Below are 14,816 nucleotides of genomic sequence, written 5' to 3'. Positions count from 1 at the left end.
AGATGTAATTAAATGCAGATGCTAAACATATAAGTACAATGCAACAAAACATTGGTGCATAATAATTTACTTGTATCAAATGTTTAGGTACATATTAGTTAGTAGTAGACATAGTAGTAGACACCTAATATAAAGTGGGTCAAAATAATTTTTTGTCATAGACTGAAGTTAAATCCAAGTTTTGTAGCTTTTAGTTCATGTCTGTAAGCTTTGAGGGCATCTATATAATTGGATATGCTTAAAAGTTGAAAATTCACTTTTAGCAGATTTAAATTTCAGACCAAAAATACTGATGACTCATCTTAGGGGCATGTACAAATTTTTGTCCAATCACCTGCTCACTAGAACGAAAATGTCCCTTCCCCTAATACCACCTGTCAGAGACAAGCAATAGCAAGTAAAAAATTATGGTTTAATGGCTGTGACAAACTAAAACTGCATTTCCTGCCCCAACTCCCTGATTCAATAGGAAATATGTAAACACATGAAAGAAAACTGCACTCTTAATCCAATTTCATGGGATCTTTAAGATGCATTCATGGATCCATTCTCCCCAAAACTGCTGATGTTGACTTAGAATGAACACACAAAAATAAGTCAGAGAACTGACACTCATTCCTTAAAAAAGGTACACGTGTAAACACTTGAAACCATTTGTCATGAGAGGCCTAAAGCCACAGCGTGCAGTGTATGTACCAAGAGAAAAAATAGACAGTGTCTCCTCTTACAACTACTTACAGCATATACATTCCCCTGAACTCAGCGTGATTCTAATTTCAAAGCTATGACATTTACATGAACAACAAGAGCTCAAAGAAAGTGATTAAAACTAGAGAAAACAGCATACTACTTATCAAACAGATCATCTATGAGTAGGCTGAAATTTTAAAACAAAAGGAAAATGAAGGCTTGGTCAAATTATGTATTATAGTATCATCATTTGGAAATTCCAACATGCAAATTCTTGAACGTACATTTCAACACAAACCTACCTGGCCATGAACCTTTAGCCAGATCTTGGCCATGTACTAAGCCGACACCAAGGGCTCCAATGCATGTCCAATCCTGACTTTTGTGTAAATACTTTATGTCAGCACCTTAGTAAATGACCCCAGATTTTAAACGGTAATCTAGTGTAGAGAATCTGTCTCTCTCGCTCTATCTCTGCCTCTCTCACTTTCGATAAGACACAACCTCTCACATACACATCCGCACAAACATGCAGATGTCCTCCCTTTTTTCCATTCAAGTCAAAGGAACTGCCATAAAATACTTCTCATAGCAACCATCCTATTTATATGCATCTTACAAACTCTCTATCCGCTTTACCGTAGCTCAGCGAGCCTACTACGGTATATTGAACTGTAAAGTACATGTATTTCATCTGTCAATAAAAGGATTCCTGGCATTCTCAGAAACAACATGTGCTGCAGTGTTTTTATGGAAAATATGGACCTACTTGGCAACAACATTCAACAGCAAGCTTTAAAAACATACTGTCAATGAAATAATAGAAGGATCCACTATTTATGTGATTACTGAGAGATTGTTTCATGGAGGAAGGAGAGCTAAAAATACACCCAGTATTCACCGCCCTAATAAGGCAAAGCCTTCTCTTTCTGACCATAACCAGAAACCAATGTGAACATAGGAGAATATTAGAACATGAACTTTGGTATCTCTGTAAACCTCATTTGATCCTCAATTTTTGTAATGGAGCACATACTGTATAATGGGTGTAATAGGTAAAGAAAAAGATAACATTGTCTGAATTGTAATCTGTATAACAATCTAATTTCAACTAAATTTTCTAGAAAGGTTCAACATCGCAAGACCCATGTCATGTGCTATCGCAAACCAAATAATGCTAAATTAAATCAAATTAAAATGTTCTAAACAGGTTTTCAGTAGTGAATATTAATGCTGTATAATTTGTCTGCCCAACTCAATTTCTTCATTACTGCCGCTTCAATTTATTAACAGCCCAATAGCTGAAATTGATATATTTTCTCTTATTACACATACATACAAAGTACACACACACACACACATATAATACTACAAAAAAAAAAAAACAAACAAACAAAAAAAAAGCATACATATTGCAATTAAAGGAATGTTCCGGGTTCAAGGTTTATGTTTTGTGGCTATACTTTTGAGAATTTTTTTAGCATACTTTGAGAGTTTTTGGACTGGCCCCATTCACTGCTATAGTAAGTGCTTTACTGAGCTGAGATATTCTTCTAAAAATCTCCATTTGAGTTCAGCAGAAGAAAGAAAGTCATACATATCTGAGATGGCATGAGGGTGAGTAGATGATGAGAGAATTTTCATTTTTAGGTGAACTATCCCTTTAAACAATTCATGATGTTGAATTTAACCTCTGGGTTGCTATGGTAACTATCAAGGAGAAACCGTGGTTGGAGAACTGGAGATCTCCAGGAGCGAAGGAGAGAACAGACAAGCACAGAAAAAAACAGAGAGGGAATGTCAAACCAAACAAGAGGTGATAGTGAGGCAAAATGGAAAGTGTTTTGGGTAATGTAATGACTAATTTGCCCTTATGGTGATTAAAAAAAAAACAATACAAAGATAGCTAACCTCTTCCCTGCAGGGCTACATGTTGACGGAGTGACTCACTCCCTCATCCTTTGATCCCACTGAGATATCTGAAGGTTTTAAAATTCACTCCTCTAAAATCACATATGTTACCCTTCAAACTCCCACCCCCTCAACTGAGGCTGGAAATGCACAATATGCTCACCCTCGCTGCTCAGAAATATTTACCAAAAACATTTACATGCAGCTTTTCTCTGCATTATTTTCAGCAGTATAACACAAAATATTTGGCTCAAGGCAAGTGTCAAAATATGTTTAAAATCCTGATACTTCTGACAAAGACTTCTGTCTAATGAAAATTTAAGAGATTTGCTTTATTCTAATAGCTCTCCTCTGGCAGGACAGCAGATTATCACTCTAAAAGGATGTTTACACTGACAGCGATTTGCAACGAAAAAGCTGCCTGAAGTCATTTAAGGGCTAAATCACCAAACTAAAAAAAAACCTGACTTTCTTCTGTGAAACACAAAAGGATATGTTAGGCAGAATGATAATGTCAGGCACCATTCAATTTCATTGCATTTTTTTTTTTTTTTCATACAGTGAAAGTGAATGGTAACTGGTGAATTTAATCACTGTCAGTGTGAATGTCTGTTACAAAAGGACACACAAGTAGACTCAATCACCTGATTTGATGAATAGGGTGGCGCTGCTAGAGGCTTTGCCCACTTCATTGGTAGCATTAACTGTGTATGTCCCTGCATCACTTGGCTTTGTCCATTTGATGAGCAAAGAGTGCCGCTCTCCCTCTACTCTGACCACATGAGTTGGGCTGTTCTTGATCTCAGTGTTGTCTCTCTTCCATGAAACTATATATAAAAACACATTGCTTTGTTATTTTGTTCCTCCAGAAACAAAATTTCAATCGTTGATGTCTAAACATATGAGCAAAAGTCCCATCAAGGGCACAAAATTCCTAAATTACTTCTTACCTTGCAATGAATATTTTCAACAAGATATGATGTCAATAAATATATTAACAAGTGAGAGTTCCCCAAACTTGAACTTTGGAATGCAGTGAAAGGCATTTTTGCACAATGTCGGATAACAAGCTTAGCCTTCACAGATTGCATTTTTTGAGTAAATTATTTAGAATCAACAGTGACAATACAATTACTGCATCCTGCAATGTTAATATGTTGCAGTTTTAAGTCAGGTACACAAGATGTTAAAGGTTCTGTGTAAAGTTCTTATGTCAACGATAAAGAACTTACCTTCCGGGAGAGGGGTGCCACTGATGATGCATTTTAAAAGCACCTCTGTTCCAGTGGAGGCCACAGTGTCCTGCAGTGGAAACTCAAACACAGGGGCCTCTAGCGGATCCTCTCCTGCAGACACATATGAGTCATCTGACGATTCTGTAACAAGAGATATGTCAGATATTATTTGTCCTATCGAAAGATGAGTGTCAGTAGAATAGTGGTATCATCAAATGTAATCCTATTTGAATGTGAGGTACAGAACATTACAAAACACATTTGCCTCAACATTTCTCAACTTCTGTCTTTATAAATCAAAGGCCAAGAATTTTCTTTATATTTTTTGCTTATCTTACCAAATTCCGGGGACATGGGTCGTTGTCGTCGTCCCCTTCCTCTGCTTCTCTGGGATTTTTCCTCTTTACCAGTGCCAATTTTCACAGTCTTATCACTCTTAACTGTGGGTGTGTCCATCGCCATTGGCTCCTCTTCAACAATTATTTTTGGTATGGTAAGCTTAAGTGCTGGTGGCAGAGGATTCACATCCAGCTCCCTCTTCTCCTCAGACATGGAAGACCAAGACAATCTCGGAAGTTTTGGGGGAGCTTGGACAAGGCTTTCTTGAATAGCTACAGTTTCTCCCTGCACCAGAGGACTTTCAGGCCGTCTTTCCAGTTTTCTCAATGTGACTTCTATTGGCGTCTTCCTATGTATGAACTCATCTTCTGCTTGTGGAACTTCCTGAACACGAACAACCCTCTTTACCAGTGGACTTGCAGGCCTTGGCTCCACCTTGCGTAGTGTCATCTCAAAGACATTTCTGGATGGAGATTCAGCTCTTCCTCGAGAGCGCTCTTCAGCCATGGCAGTAAAATCTACAGTTGGAGACCTTCGAGGACTCTCTCGGCTTGGGCTTGGGCCACAAACAAGCCTTGGAGATCTCTGTCCAGGTAAATCAGAGAGTGACATGGCTTCTGGAGGGGACATGTTAACCATCTTGGTGGTTGGGACAGAGCGATCACTTTCAACTTTTTCCAATGGTTTTTGCATCAGCTGGTCTTTTCGCTTGCGAGATGGTGATTTTGGCAGCGATCGTTCTTTGGCTTGCTCCTTCTCTCTCCTTTCTTGCTCTAGCTGAGCACGCTCTCGATCTTGCAGTTTTTGAAGAACCTGAGGTGGGATGGGCTCTAGCTTCCTTTCAGGCTGCCTACTCCTGTAATAAGTTGAGAGCTGCTCTGTTGAGAAGGACTTCTTCATATGTGGTTTACCCACAAGCTTTTTGATTCTCTGGAGCTCCTCTGTGAACTTGTTTTCAATGTCCTGTACCTTCTGGGAGTAGCGGGGTCTGTCCTCCAGGGAAGCAGCCCGCTGTCTGAACACAGACCTTCTCTGGGCTGCGTCTGCTTTCAGAGCCTCACGGAGGTCCTCTTTGGAGCTCTCCCTCGATATTCCCAAACGGCTCCCTCCCTCATCAGAGTCAATAGACGAGGCTCTATTAAATCCAGCCCAAGAACGTCCAGATATGGATCCCTCTGGGTTATCGATACTTCTTCTGCGCTCTTCAAAGACTCGCACCTTCTCAAAGATCTTGGAGCTAGTTCTTGTCAGTTTTGGTGAGGGTCGAGGTGTAAGTTCCTTACGGGAATATTCACTGACTGGGGTCTGGGGTCGAGAGTCTTGAGCACTACTCTGAGACATGCCTGAGGATTTGGGTTGCTTAATCTTCTCCTCAAACTCTCCTGGTACTGTGTCTTGATATTCAGTTGGCACGACAACTTTCTTGCGTGGGGCTAGGGGCGTTGCAGGGGCCGAACCAGAGCGGCCGAGCGAAGGAGAGGCAGTAGAACGGCCTATTTTGGGGGAAGGGGGTGGTAGGACTTGAGGGGGGGATTTCCTCAAAACATCTTCAGATGGGCTCCTAAAAGAAGGTGTTTGAGGGAAATTTTATGTTAGAGTATGGGGCTATGCAAGGGGAGGAGCCCAACAGTTTGGATAAGGACTTTGGAAAGAGGGGCCAGAGTGGCTATTTTCTCTGATGTGGGACCTTAAATGGGACCTTGCACATGTGTGTGTGTAAGTTCATTTGAGTCGACTTCTAAGACATCTTTATTTAAGTGAAGTAATTACATTTCTTTAAATAACATTTAGCAGCTGATGGAGAAATGGGTGTTGTGGAACAACACATTTTAAAATGTAAGGAGAGGTAAATTAAAATTAGGAAAAGTGAGCTTCTGTTAATAAGACCTTTTAATTAGCTATAGTTGATAAATACAAAAATATAAATAATGTGAGGGGATGTTCAAAACATAAATACAATGTTTTTGATTAAGCTTGGGGTGACAGTCAAGACCAAATTTAAATTTACACCATGTCTCACAGGCTAGGAAATTTTTATTCTTTCTAAAAACAAATTGTAACTTATCTTGTTGTTTATCTCAACACAACTAAATATGCAAAATGGATGTAATTCTGGCACATGGCTTGTCAAACCATTTCAATTGCGCCTACCAATATCTTCCAAAATCACTGGGCTAGACCACCACACATCACTGGGTATCTATAGGAATAAGTCACTTATATTAAGAGTCAATCTCCACCGCTATGAAGTAAGGGTTTTACAACAAGCATTAGTGCAGGCACATTACTTGTTCAATCATCAAGGATACTGCTTAACAAGGTCTTATTCAAAATGGCTGTGCACTGGAAAATGTCATAAGAGTTGTAAAACATAAACATATCTCTTGTTTACACAGCAGAGACCAAACTGCAGTAACCCAGCTGAGCTGATACAGCTAAAAGTACTCTCAGTCCAACCAACGGAGCTTCCTCCCCAACAGGCAATTTGACAAACTTACTCTTGTATTAAACATCCAGTGCACTGCAACGTGCAAACATCTTCCATGCAGCCTCAGAATCATGCGAGAAAACATGGTAAAACATTTGGTTCAAACAGAGGATTGATCCTTAGAAATGTGTGATGTTAGTAGATAATGACAAAATCAACAATTATCAGTTCTAGATGGCTCACTACCTATGGAAGATAAATCATTTCCAAAATGATCTACACATAAATATACATTCTGATGTAATATCTGGCTTTAGTTGAGGAAATAATACTCAACACATTACAGTGATTTAGATTACACTTTATTTAAAATTATACTAAAGTTTGACTTTGGAAAAAAAGAGACATTTTATTTAAATATCATAACATTATTTTATTTTTTCAGAATTTCTTAATTTGTGTGAATAAAACACATCTTTGAGAGTTCTTACCCTTATCAGTCAAGGCAGTATGTGCATACATGCAAGGATTCATGCTGTGCAGTTCACCAAAAACAACATGCACAAAAAACCAGGGGGAAACCAAAGGGGTCGATGATACCCAACACAAAAATGTGATGCAAGCATATTTCAGTGCAAACTTTTGCTCAGCTTCAATTTTGCATCAATTGCTGTGTGGGTAGAAAACTAAAATAATTTGCATATGGACAATGGGGGTCAAAGGAAAGTATGAACTAAATGAAAAAAACAGGTAAATCTAGATTGAAATGCAATGAAAAAGGCAATAATGGTGCGTGAGTGAGGTGCTGAACTAAATTCAGGCTAAATTTATCTTAACCTTCCATATTTTGAATTAACCTGCATTATTTAATGAATATGTCTAATACTAGATTGTGGACTGAAATTCATTGCTCTTTGACTGAAAGGGTAAACACAAGTTTCAAACTACATTTTTGAACTGGCACATTACATTTATATTTACGATTACTTTTTATGATGCCAGATGGTAAGCATACAGTGGATGTTTTGGTGACACTTAAAAAGAATGTGTTTACAATGAGCGATGTATAACCTAATGCTTACACAGCAAGTACCAGTTTGGAGTTAAATGCTTTGTCTTAGATATAACAGTTTGGCCTACAGCAGCACTTCCAGAGACAATCTACTGTATTATTAGACCCCTTTAACAGCTCCTGAAAAACATTGACCTGCGCAAAATGTCATTGTGCTCTCAGCATCTCAGTTTGTACATGATGCAACACAGATCTGACAAATTGTAAACCGGCAGTTTTAAAGACCAGGTCATACCTGAGTCATGCCTGCTATCTCTCAGATAGAGCCCATGACTTTCTTTAAGGTTATCTGAACAGGAACAGCCTGTTATTAGCAATAGATCACTGTTCTACCCATTTATTTAAACAAATAAGCAGTAAATCAAAAGCTGAACCAAAGAATGGGGATGGAAAACAGAAACTAATGGATCATAGTGGGCTTGAAAGTGCATTAACTAGGTACTGTTCGATGCTAAACAAAGAGGGGTTTTATAATTGTAAGGTCAGAATACAGCAAAGAAACTTAAATTTGAAGGAGAGTTTAAGTGACTTTTGAAGAGTTGGGAACTAGGTTCTGAGAGTGTTACAGTCAACCTTGGCTCAAACATGGATGAAAAAGTGTGCTACGGAGGGATGAATGAGACAGAAGATACAATCAGTCGCCCTCATTTCTTTCCTAAAATAAAACACATTCATGCTTATCACGCCAACCAATTTTACTTAGACTGACAACACGTTACGTTTTTTGTGTTTTTTTGACCATTTCACACATTTTAGAATAACAGTACAGTCATCTAAACTATGAAAAAACACAAATGAAAGTATGGGAATTAGGTAGCAACCAAAAGGTATGAAACCAGTCAAAACTGTCTTATATTTTAGCTTCTTCAAAGTAGCTACACTTTGTCTAGATTACACTTTGGCTCACACTGGGCTTTCTCTCAATCAGCTTCTTGAGGTGCCACCTTAGATGCTTTTAACATGCTCGCATGAATGTTGGACACTTGTTGGATATTATTCCTTCACTATCTAGTCCATCTAACTCATTTTTAAAAAGATTAAGAAAGTTTATGAAAGATATTCATGCGTAGGCTATTTATTTTTGTCCAGAAAGCTAAGTGCAAGCATTTAAGCATACTCCTTTAGATCAAAATTTTTCACGGTCATGAGAAATATTTTCGTCAAGTGTGTCCAAACTTTTGACATATACATGGCTAGATGAAAACAATATGAGCAACTGAAGGTGTTTTAATGTCATTTCTATACTCATCTCCAAAAAAAAAGAAAAAATATGTAAATGTCCAGTAAATTATAAGACCTCTTTGTCTCAATTTGCTGTGCTTCGACAAGCGAATGAGTCATGTATAACTCTAAGGCTTTTGGCAGCCCTTACACAACTCTCACACTTTATGGGTTGAACTGAACCTCATCCAAATGCAGAGAGCCCACTCACTGTATCTTCTGTCATTCCTGTGGTGATGTAAGCTACCTCATGGGGCCCCCACAACACACGGCTGAGATTCTGAGAGAGAGGATGAAATACAGCCTGTGTCTAGCTCTTAACCCCCTCCTTAGCACTTACAAGGGGTACCATGTTAGAGTGAGGGTCTTGTGACGCTGGGACTGGGGCTGTGGTTTTTGATTATCTATTGATGAGGGATCGTTTTATATCTGTGCTTATCGTGGGCTGTGGCTAACTGCGGTTGGTTTTAGCTTGGGAAGGTTTAATTAAAGGGGTACAGAAAAAGTCCTTCCTCTATAAAGACTGAACGTGCTGCCATAGTAATCGCTAGCTAAAGACACACTTTCCTCGGACCCCCACACTGGTCGAGATAAATTGGCGCGTGATGCTCGAATCAGTGGCTCGACCCCTAGGTGCCTGATCTGGTTGCCCGTCGGCTCCTGGCTGTTGGCTTGCCTGGCTGTCTGCTGCCCTGGAGCTCTCGATCCCAGGGCTAGTGCTTCTTTCTCCAATACTGTGGTTTCACTGGCGGCCCAGTGCTCATTTGCATCTGGGGCAACATCCATCATTCTCTCAACTGCAGGAGAGCAAAATGGGAACAAATAACAGAAGAAATTACATTTCAGGTGGGATATGAAACTTCCTAGTGTTCACCAGTCAAACTCATCTACATGATCCCAGAAATACTTTTAACTGTGTACAAAGTCATTGGCAACTAGCAATGCTTAAATATATATTAAACGGGTCATATCAGTAGGAAACAAGGAATTTCTCTTGATCTTGTACTATGAACAAACAGTAACGTACAGAACTCAAACATAAAAAGTCCTCCCAAGTCTAAGCTGCAAAAACGTCTCTTCTAAAATCCTTGTCAGAAACACTAAACTTTAACATATGACCGCCCACATTTACATGTTAAATTTGCCTATAAAATGCAATGGTGCCCATCCACTTTTCAGCCGTACTGGTTCCGGTAGAATTTTTACCCATTCATTTTTTCCATAGGGATTTCGTAAAGTAATAAAAGAGTTCTAAGCCATGAACCAAACCAGTCATCTCCGAGGTGAATCACAACATAATAAAATTTGAAAACTGGCCAAAAAGACAAAGGTACAAGTGTCCTTAACGTCTTTGAGGGAATGAACTACATTCCCAATAACTACATTTCCCTATGGAAAAAAATAACATATTTTTACTTCCAGAACCAGACTGGTTTGCTCTATTCTGTGATCAAACTTTGTGTGAGCACTGTTTCTTAAACACATGTGAAAAGATTGTTCATATTGAAGCCAGCAGTGAAAAAAACAACCCTTTATTTTAAGGGTAAGAGAGATGGTGGAAAGAGATGATCAAGAGAAACTAAATTATGACAGTTTCTGGTGCAAACATCTATAGTAACACTAAAAGTGGACCTTATAGGGATTTTAATGGGGGTTATCGCGGGGGATGTATACATTCCCTTTAATAGAAAAAATAAACATAAAAATTCTGCTCCATCACATAACCTATAGACCATTTCAAGGATGTAAACAATAACAAAGTAATTAGAATGCTACTACCCTGAAGTACCAGATCATTTAAATAAGGCTCTGAGTTATCATATAATATAAGAACATCAAACATTTACATTAAGTGATTTATCCAGATGTCTTCTTGATACTGAGCATTTTCACAAGACAGATGATGAAACTGTATCGTAGTTTATATGCTCACAATTATTTCCTCAGCAGAACGATCGGGAATATTGGATCGCTCCTATTATAATCAATGAAGCCTTTCAATGAAGCTGTCTGCATGACCTATGGACAAGGTAAGGATTAATTTTTTTAATTATAAAAAATACTTTTCTTGTGTCTTTCTTCTGCGCCAGCTTCTATCCTACTCCAGCCTCTCTGAGAACAGATATTGTTGGCTTCTGTGTGATAAATAGCTTTTTATGTTCCTCATTTGGAAGTCGTTTTGGATAAAAGAGTCTGATTAATGACTAAATTTAATAGTAAGTGACTTGCGCAGTTTCATTCACTATAGTGGGAGTATAGTCTACCTCTCAAACTTATAATTAGTTGGCACAAATTTAGTTCAACTACCAGTGATAAGATGTGTGCTACAGTTTTTTAATACTGCACATATCCATCCATCTCACTTCATTGCAGCTGTTCATGTGTCCATTTGTGGTTACTTTTTCGAAGATTTAAACACTTTATTTCCATTAGTTTCAGGCATTCAGGGAGCATCCAGCCACTGAACAACATGGTCCAAATTTTAATAATGGCATTTTATGACAATCATGTTAACGTTATTTACGTTAATCGTGTTAACTGTATTAAGCACCTCCCACTGTTGTTTCGAATGAGTTTGACAACTAGCAGGAAATGTTCAAGGGACAAAAATGTCACTTCCTTAAACCGACGAATAGTCCTTGAAATGGTCTATACATAAAATGTCAAATCAAAGCAGCTTTAAATATTTTAAAAAGGACTAAATTCTTAAAAGAACTGGGCAAAGTACTGTTTGTTATGCCTAGCACTAGTGGATTGTGTACACTGTAAGTGTAGTCTTGAAGAACTAAGCCCAGGTGATACCATTCAGCTGCAAGCTGTGTTGCAGCAGGTCCCAGCTGATGCCTTTAGAGCATTGTGATACAGAGTGACTGAATGGATTAGACGGCAGTCGGGAAGCATCAATCAAAAATCAATGACAATAGGCCTTCGCCCACCCCTCTACGCCCACCCTAAGAGATCAAATCAATCACTTATGCCACTATACAGAGATTATGCGCTCCACCAAATCTTTGACACATTTATTCCATGTCATTGTTGGTGAAATTTTAGACTTTCATTTTGTAGAAAGGCTTTGGTTTTTACAGCTGTGTGATATGCACTGTGAAGCCAAGTGCATTATTCATAATTGTGCTAATGACAAATAAGCGATTTTCAGTGCAATATTTTATTCAAACACTATTGCTTGCAATGTGCTTCTATAAAATCTATCTTTGTTGAAATATGCATTGTAAACAAGATAAATTCCAATTTTAGTTGGTGAGATCAAAATGTATATATATACACGGGGCATGTTGCTTTCACACCTCTCATTTGTGAGCTGAAATCACATGTCAAATTAAAATAACTCAGTTCTATTTTTTTTTTTTTGGTCGCCTGTCCTGATGATGAAAGAAATGGAAATATCGTTCACCCAATCTGTAAGTGTCCCAAATACACTCCCACCCACTTTCACTGAGGTATATGAGAAGGCTTTTGTCATAATACATATTGACAACTAAGAGCTAAATTGCCTAGATTCTGCAAAGGGACTATGTAGAATCAAGAGAACAAGGCCTCAGATTTGTGTCTCTGTAAACACGTCTATGTTTTTTTCTCTGTGTAGAAGACAATCTTTCATGAATATTATCAAGACATTTTGTCACATACAAAAATAGAAATTAAGGGTATAGCAAGGCAGAACACATGTTTACCAGGAATATTTTACTGTAATACCTTGCACAATGCACAAACATTCCATAATGCATCATCAAAATTTTATAATTTTTTTTTTGTTTTTTTTTTTGGCTTGCTTCATGTTGATGAGGGAGAAACTGTTTCCCAAAAAAGATGCCCATCTGTGATTATCTCTTTGTTTACACTTCACCAAGCACTTGTCTGAATCAGAACTATGATGAGAAACCTTTAGAGATCTTCCCCAATGTGTGATATCAATATGAGTGCACTGAGAGTACTAACAAGCAGAATATATCATTTATTTTTGTCACCTATATGTCAAGTTTGACATTCACCATTGCGCAGTACTGTCACAAAAGTTTTCAAAAACTTAGGAAGAATATCAAAAGAGGTAAATACTAAATGTTTCTTTTAAAGGATTAATTCACCCCAAACTGAAAATTCTGTCATTATTTACTCACCTCCATATCACTCCAAACCTGTATGCTTTTATTTTTGTGCGAGGAACTGACAAAAGCTTTGAGCTTTGACAGAGGGCAAGATTATCACGACCATCAGGTACTAATGATATAGTTTTAAAAACTCTATCATAATGGCTTCATATCACTTGGAATATAATGCACGACTTGCATGGACTGCTGTTATAGTGATTTAGTAGTGTTTTTTTGTCCTTTTTGGAGCTTGTAAAAGTCTGTTTCACAGAAATAAAATCAGCTTACTGGTTTGGAACGATTTGAGGGAGATAAAATAATGACAGAATTGTGTGTGAACTAGTCGTTCAACAGCTGAAGGCCAAGCAATAAATCAGAACCATCAACTTTTTGCTATTTATGAAGTAATGTTATTTAGGTACTGTATGCTCTGTTATAATGTAAATGTTAATAAGCTCTGCTACGATATATATCTTAAGACAGGACTATATATAAAAGGTACACTGACTGGAGACCATTCATATGGTAATTCATATGAAAGGTGCAGTTACCTGCAGGCACTCGTTGGGCCTCATCCTGAAAACCTCGGGCTCCTTCTTTACCTTCCAGGGGTATTTGTGGCTCAGCAGCTTCGTCTTCTGTAGTCTCAGAGTCTGCCACAGAGAAATAAGCCATTAAGCCAGAAACCAATAAAAACAAAAAAAACTTCAGAGCTATAATGATGACTGATATCAAATTAGAAAGAAAAAAAAACAGTAATAACATACTGGAAACACTTTGCAATAAGGTTGCAGAGAGTAACATCAGTTAATGCAACAGTTAAGAACTAACAATTAACAATACTTTTACAGCATTAATTTATCATGGTTAATGTTAATTTCTACATATATTAATACACTGAAAATGTTTAAAAAGTTACAAACTAGTGATTTAAAAATAGTATATTTTTTTTTATATATTAACATTAACTAGGAAATTCTGTAAAAATACATTACAGTTCACCAGGGCCGTTTCTAGCTATATGCAGTATAAGCCGTTGCTTTGGGGTTGCCCCAAGCCACCAGGGAGCCCCGCAAAGCAAGGTGTGTTTTCTATTTATTTTTTTTATTTTTTTAATATACTAAAAGCTGTGTGTAAGACTCAGGCAGCTGTTATGGCTCAATTAGAAAGCTATAGGGGGACCCCTTGGGGAAGGGAGAATGTAACTGCAAGGAGAGAGTTGTAGCTAGATGTGTCAGGCAAGCGCACGCTCAAAGGGCTTTTTGTCATCATGAAGCGCACCTACAAGTCGGAGGTGAGAAAATAAAAAGTATGATATCGCTTAGGGCCCCCATATGCTCAGAAACGGCCCTGCTGTTCATCGTTAGTCCATAATACCTAATGCATTAACTTTTTTTTTTTTATGTATAGCCTAAAACCTTGTTACCAATATACTTTCAGTTCTAAGTGTCATAAAATTTCTTGTTATATGACCAAATGATTACATATGAGGTATAAATGAAATTGATAAATGAAAATGGTTTTTGATATGGTAGCATGGTGGGAGAGGACAAAGCACTCCAAAGAGGCCAAATATGTAAACAAACATTACCATAACTTTGTTTCCGACAGGAGCGGAAAACTTCGCTTCCATAGTGGCAGAGGAGAGAAGCAGACAAGACATCACTGTTACTATAGGGACAAATTCCAGCCCCAGTAAAGAAGATATAAACAAACTGCTGAAAGCACACATTTTCCTAATAGCTTCTCACTGACAATTTGCCTAGATTATTTACTAGCCGTGGTTGACTAGCAACATCACTGCCATCTGTACC

At 38.0% G+C, this 14,816-nt stretch overlaps 1 protein-coding gene across 1 annotated transcript in view; it reads right to left on the bottom strand.

The window, feature by feature from the left end:
• The window catches only part of LOC127447932 (striated muscle-specific serine/threonine-protein kinase-like), a 123,093-nt gene that overhangs the window by 53,051 nt on the left and 55,226 nt on the right, over positions 1 to 14,816 (bottom strand). The window contains 6 exon segments of the mRNA XM_051710159.1: positions 3,246 to 3,428; positions 3,834 to 3,977; positions 4,175 to 5,736; positions 9,573 to 9,693; positions 13,554 to 13,655; positions 14,594 to 14,628. Coding sequence (XP_051566119.1) covers positions 3,246 to 3,428; positions 3,834 to 3,977; positions 4,175 to 5,736; positions 9,573 to 9,693; positions 13,554 to 13,655; positions 14,594 to 14,628 — 2,147 coding nt within the window.

Source organism: Myxocyprinus asiaticus, chromosome 11 (assembly GCF_019703515.2).
Source record: "Myxocyprinus asiaticus isolate MX2 ecotype Aquarium Trade chromosome 11, UBuf_Myxa_2, whole genome shotgun sequence".
NCBI lineage: Eukaryota > Metazoa > Chordata > Actinopteri > Cypriniformes > Catostomidae > Myxocyprinus > Myxocyprinus asiaticus.
This window is presented reverse-complemented; position numbering and strand designations above follow the sequence as displayed.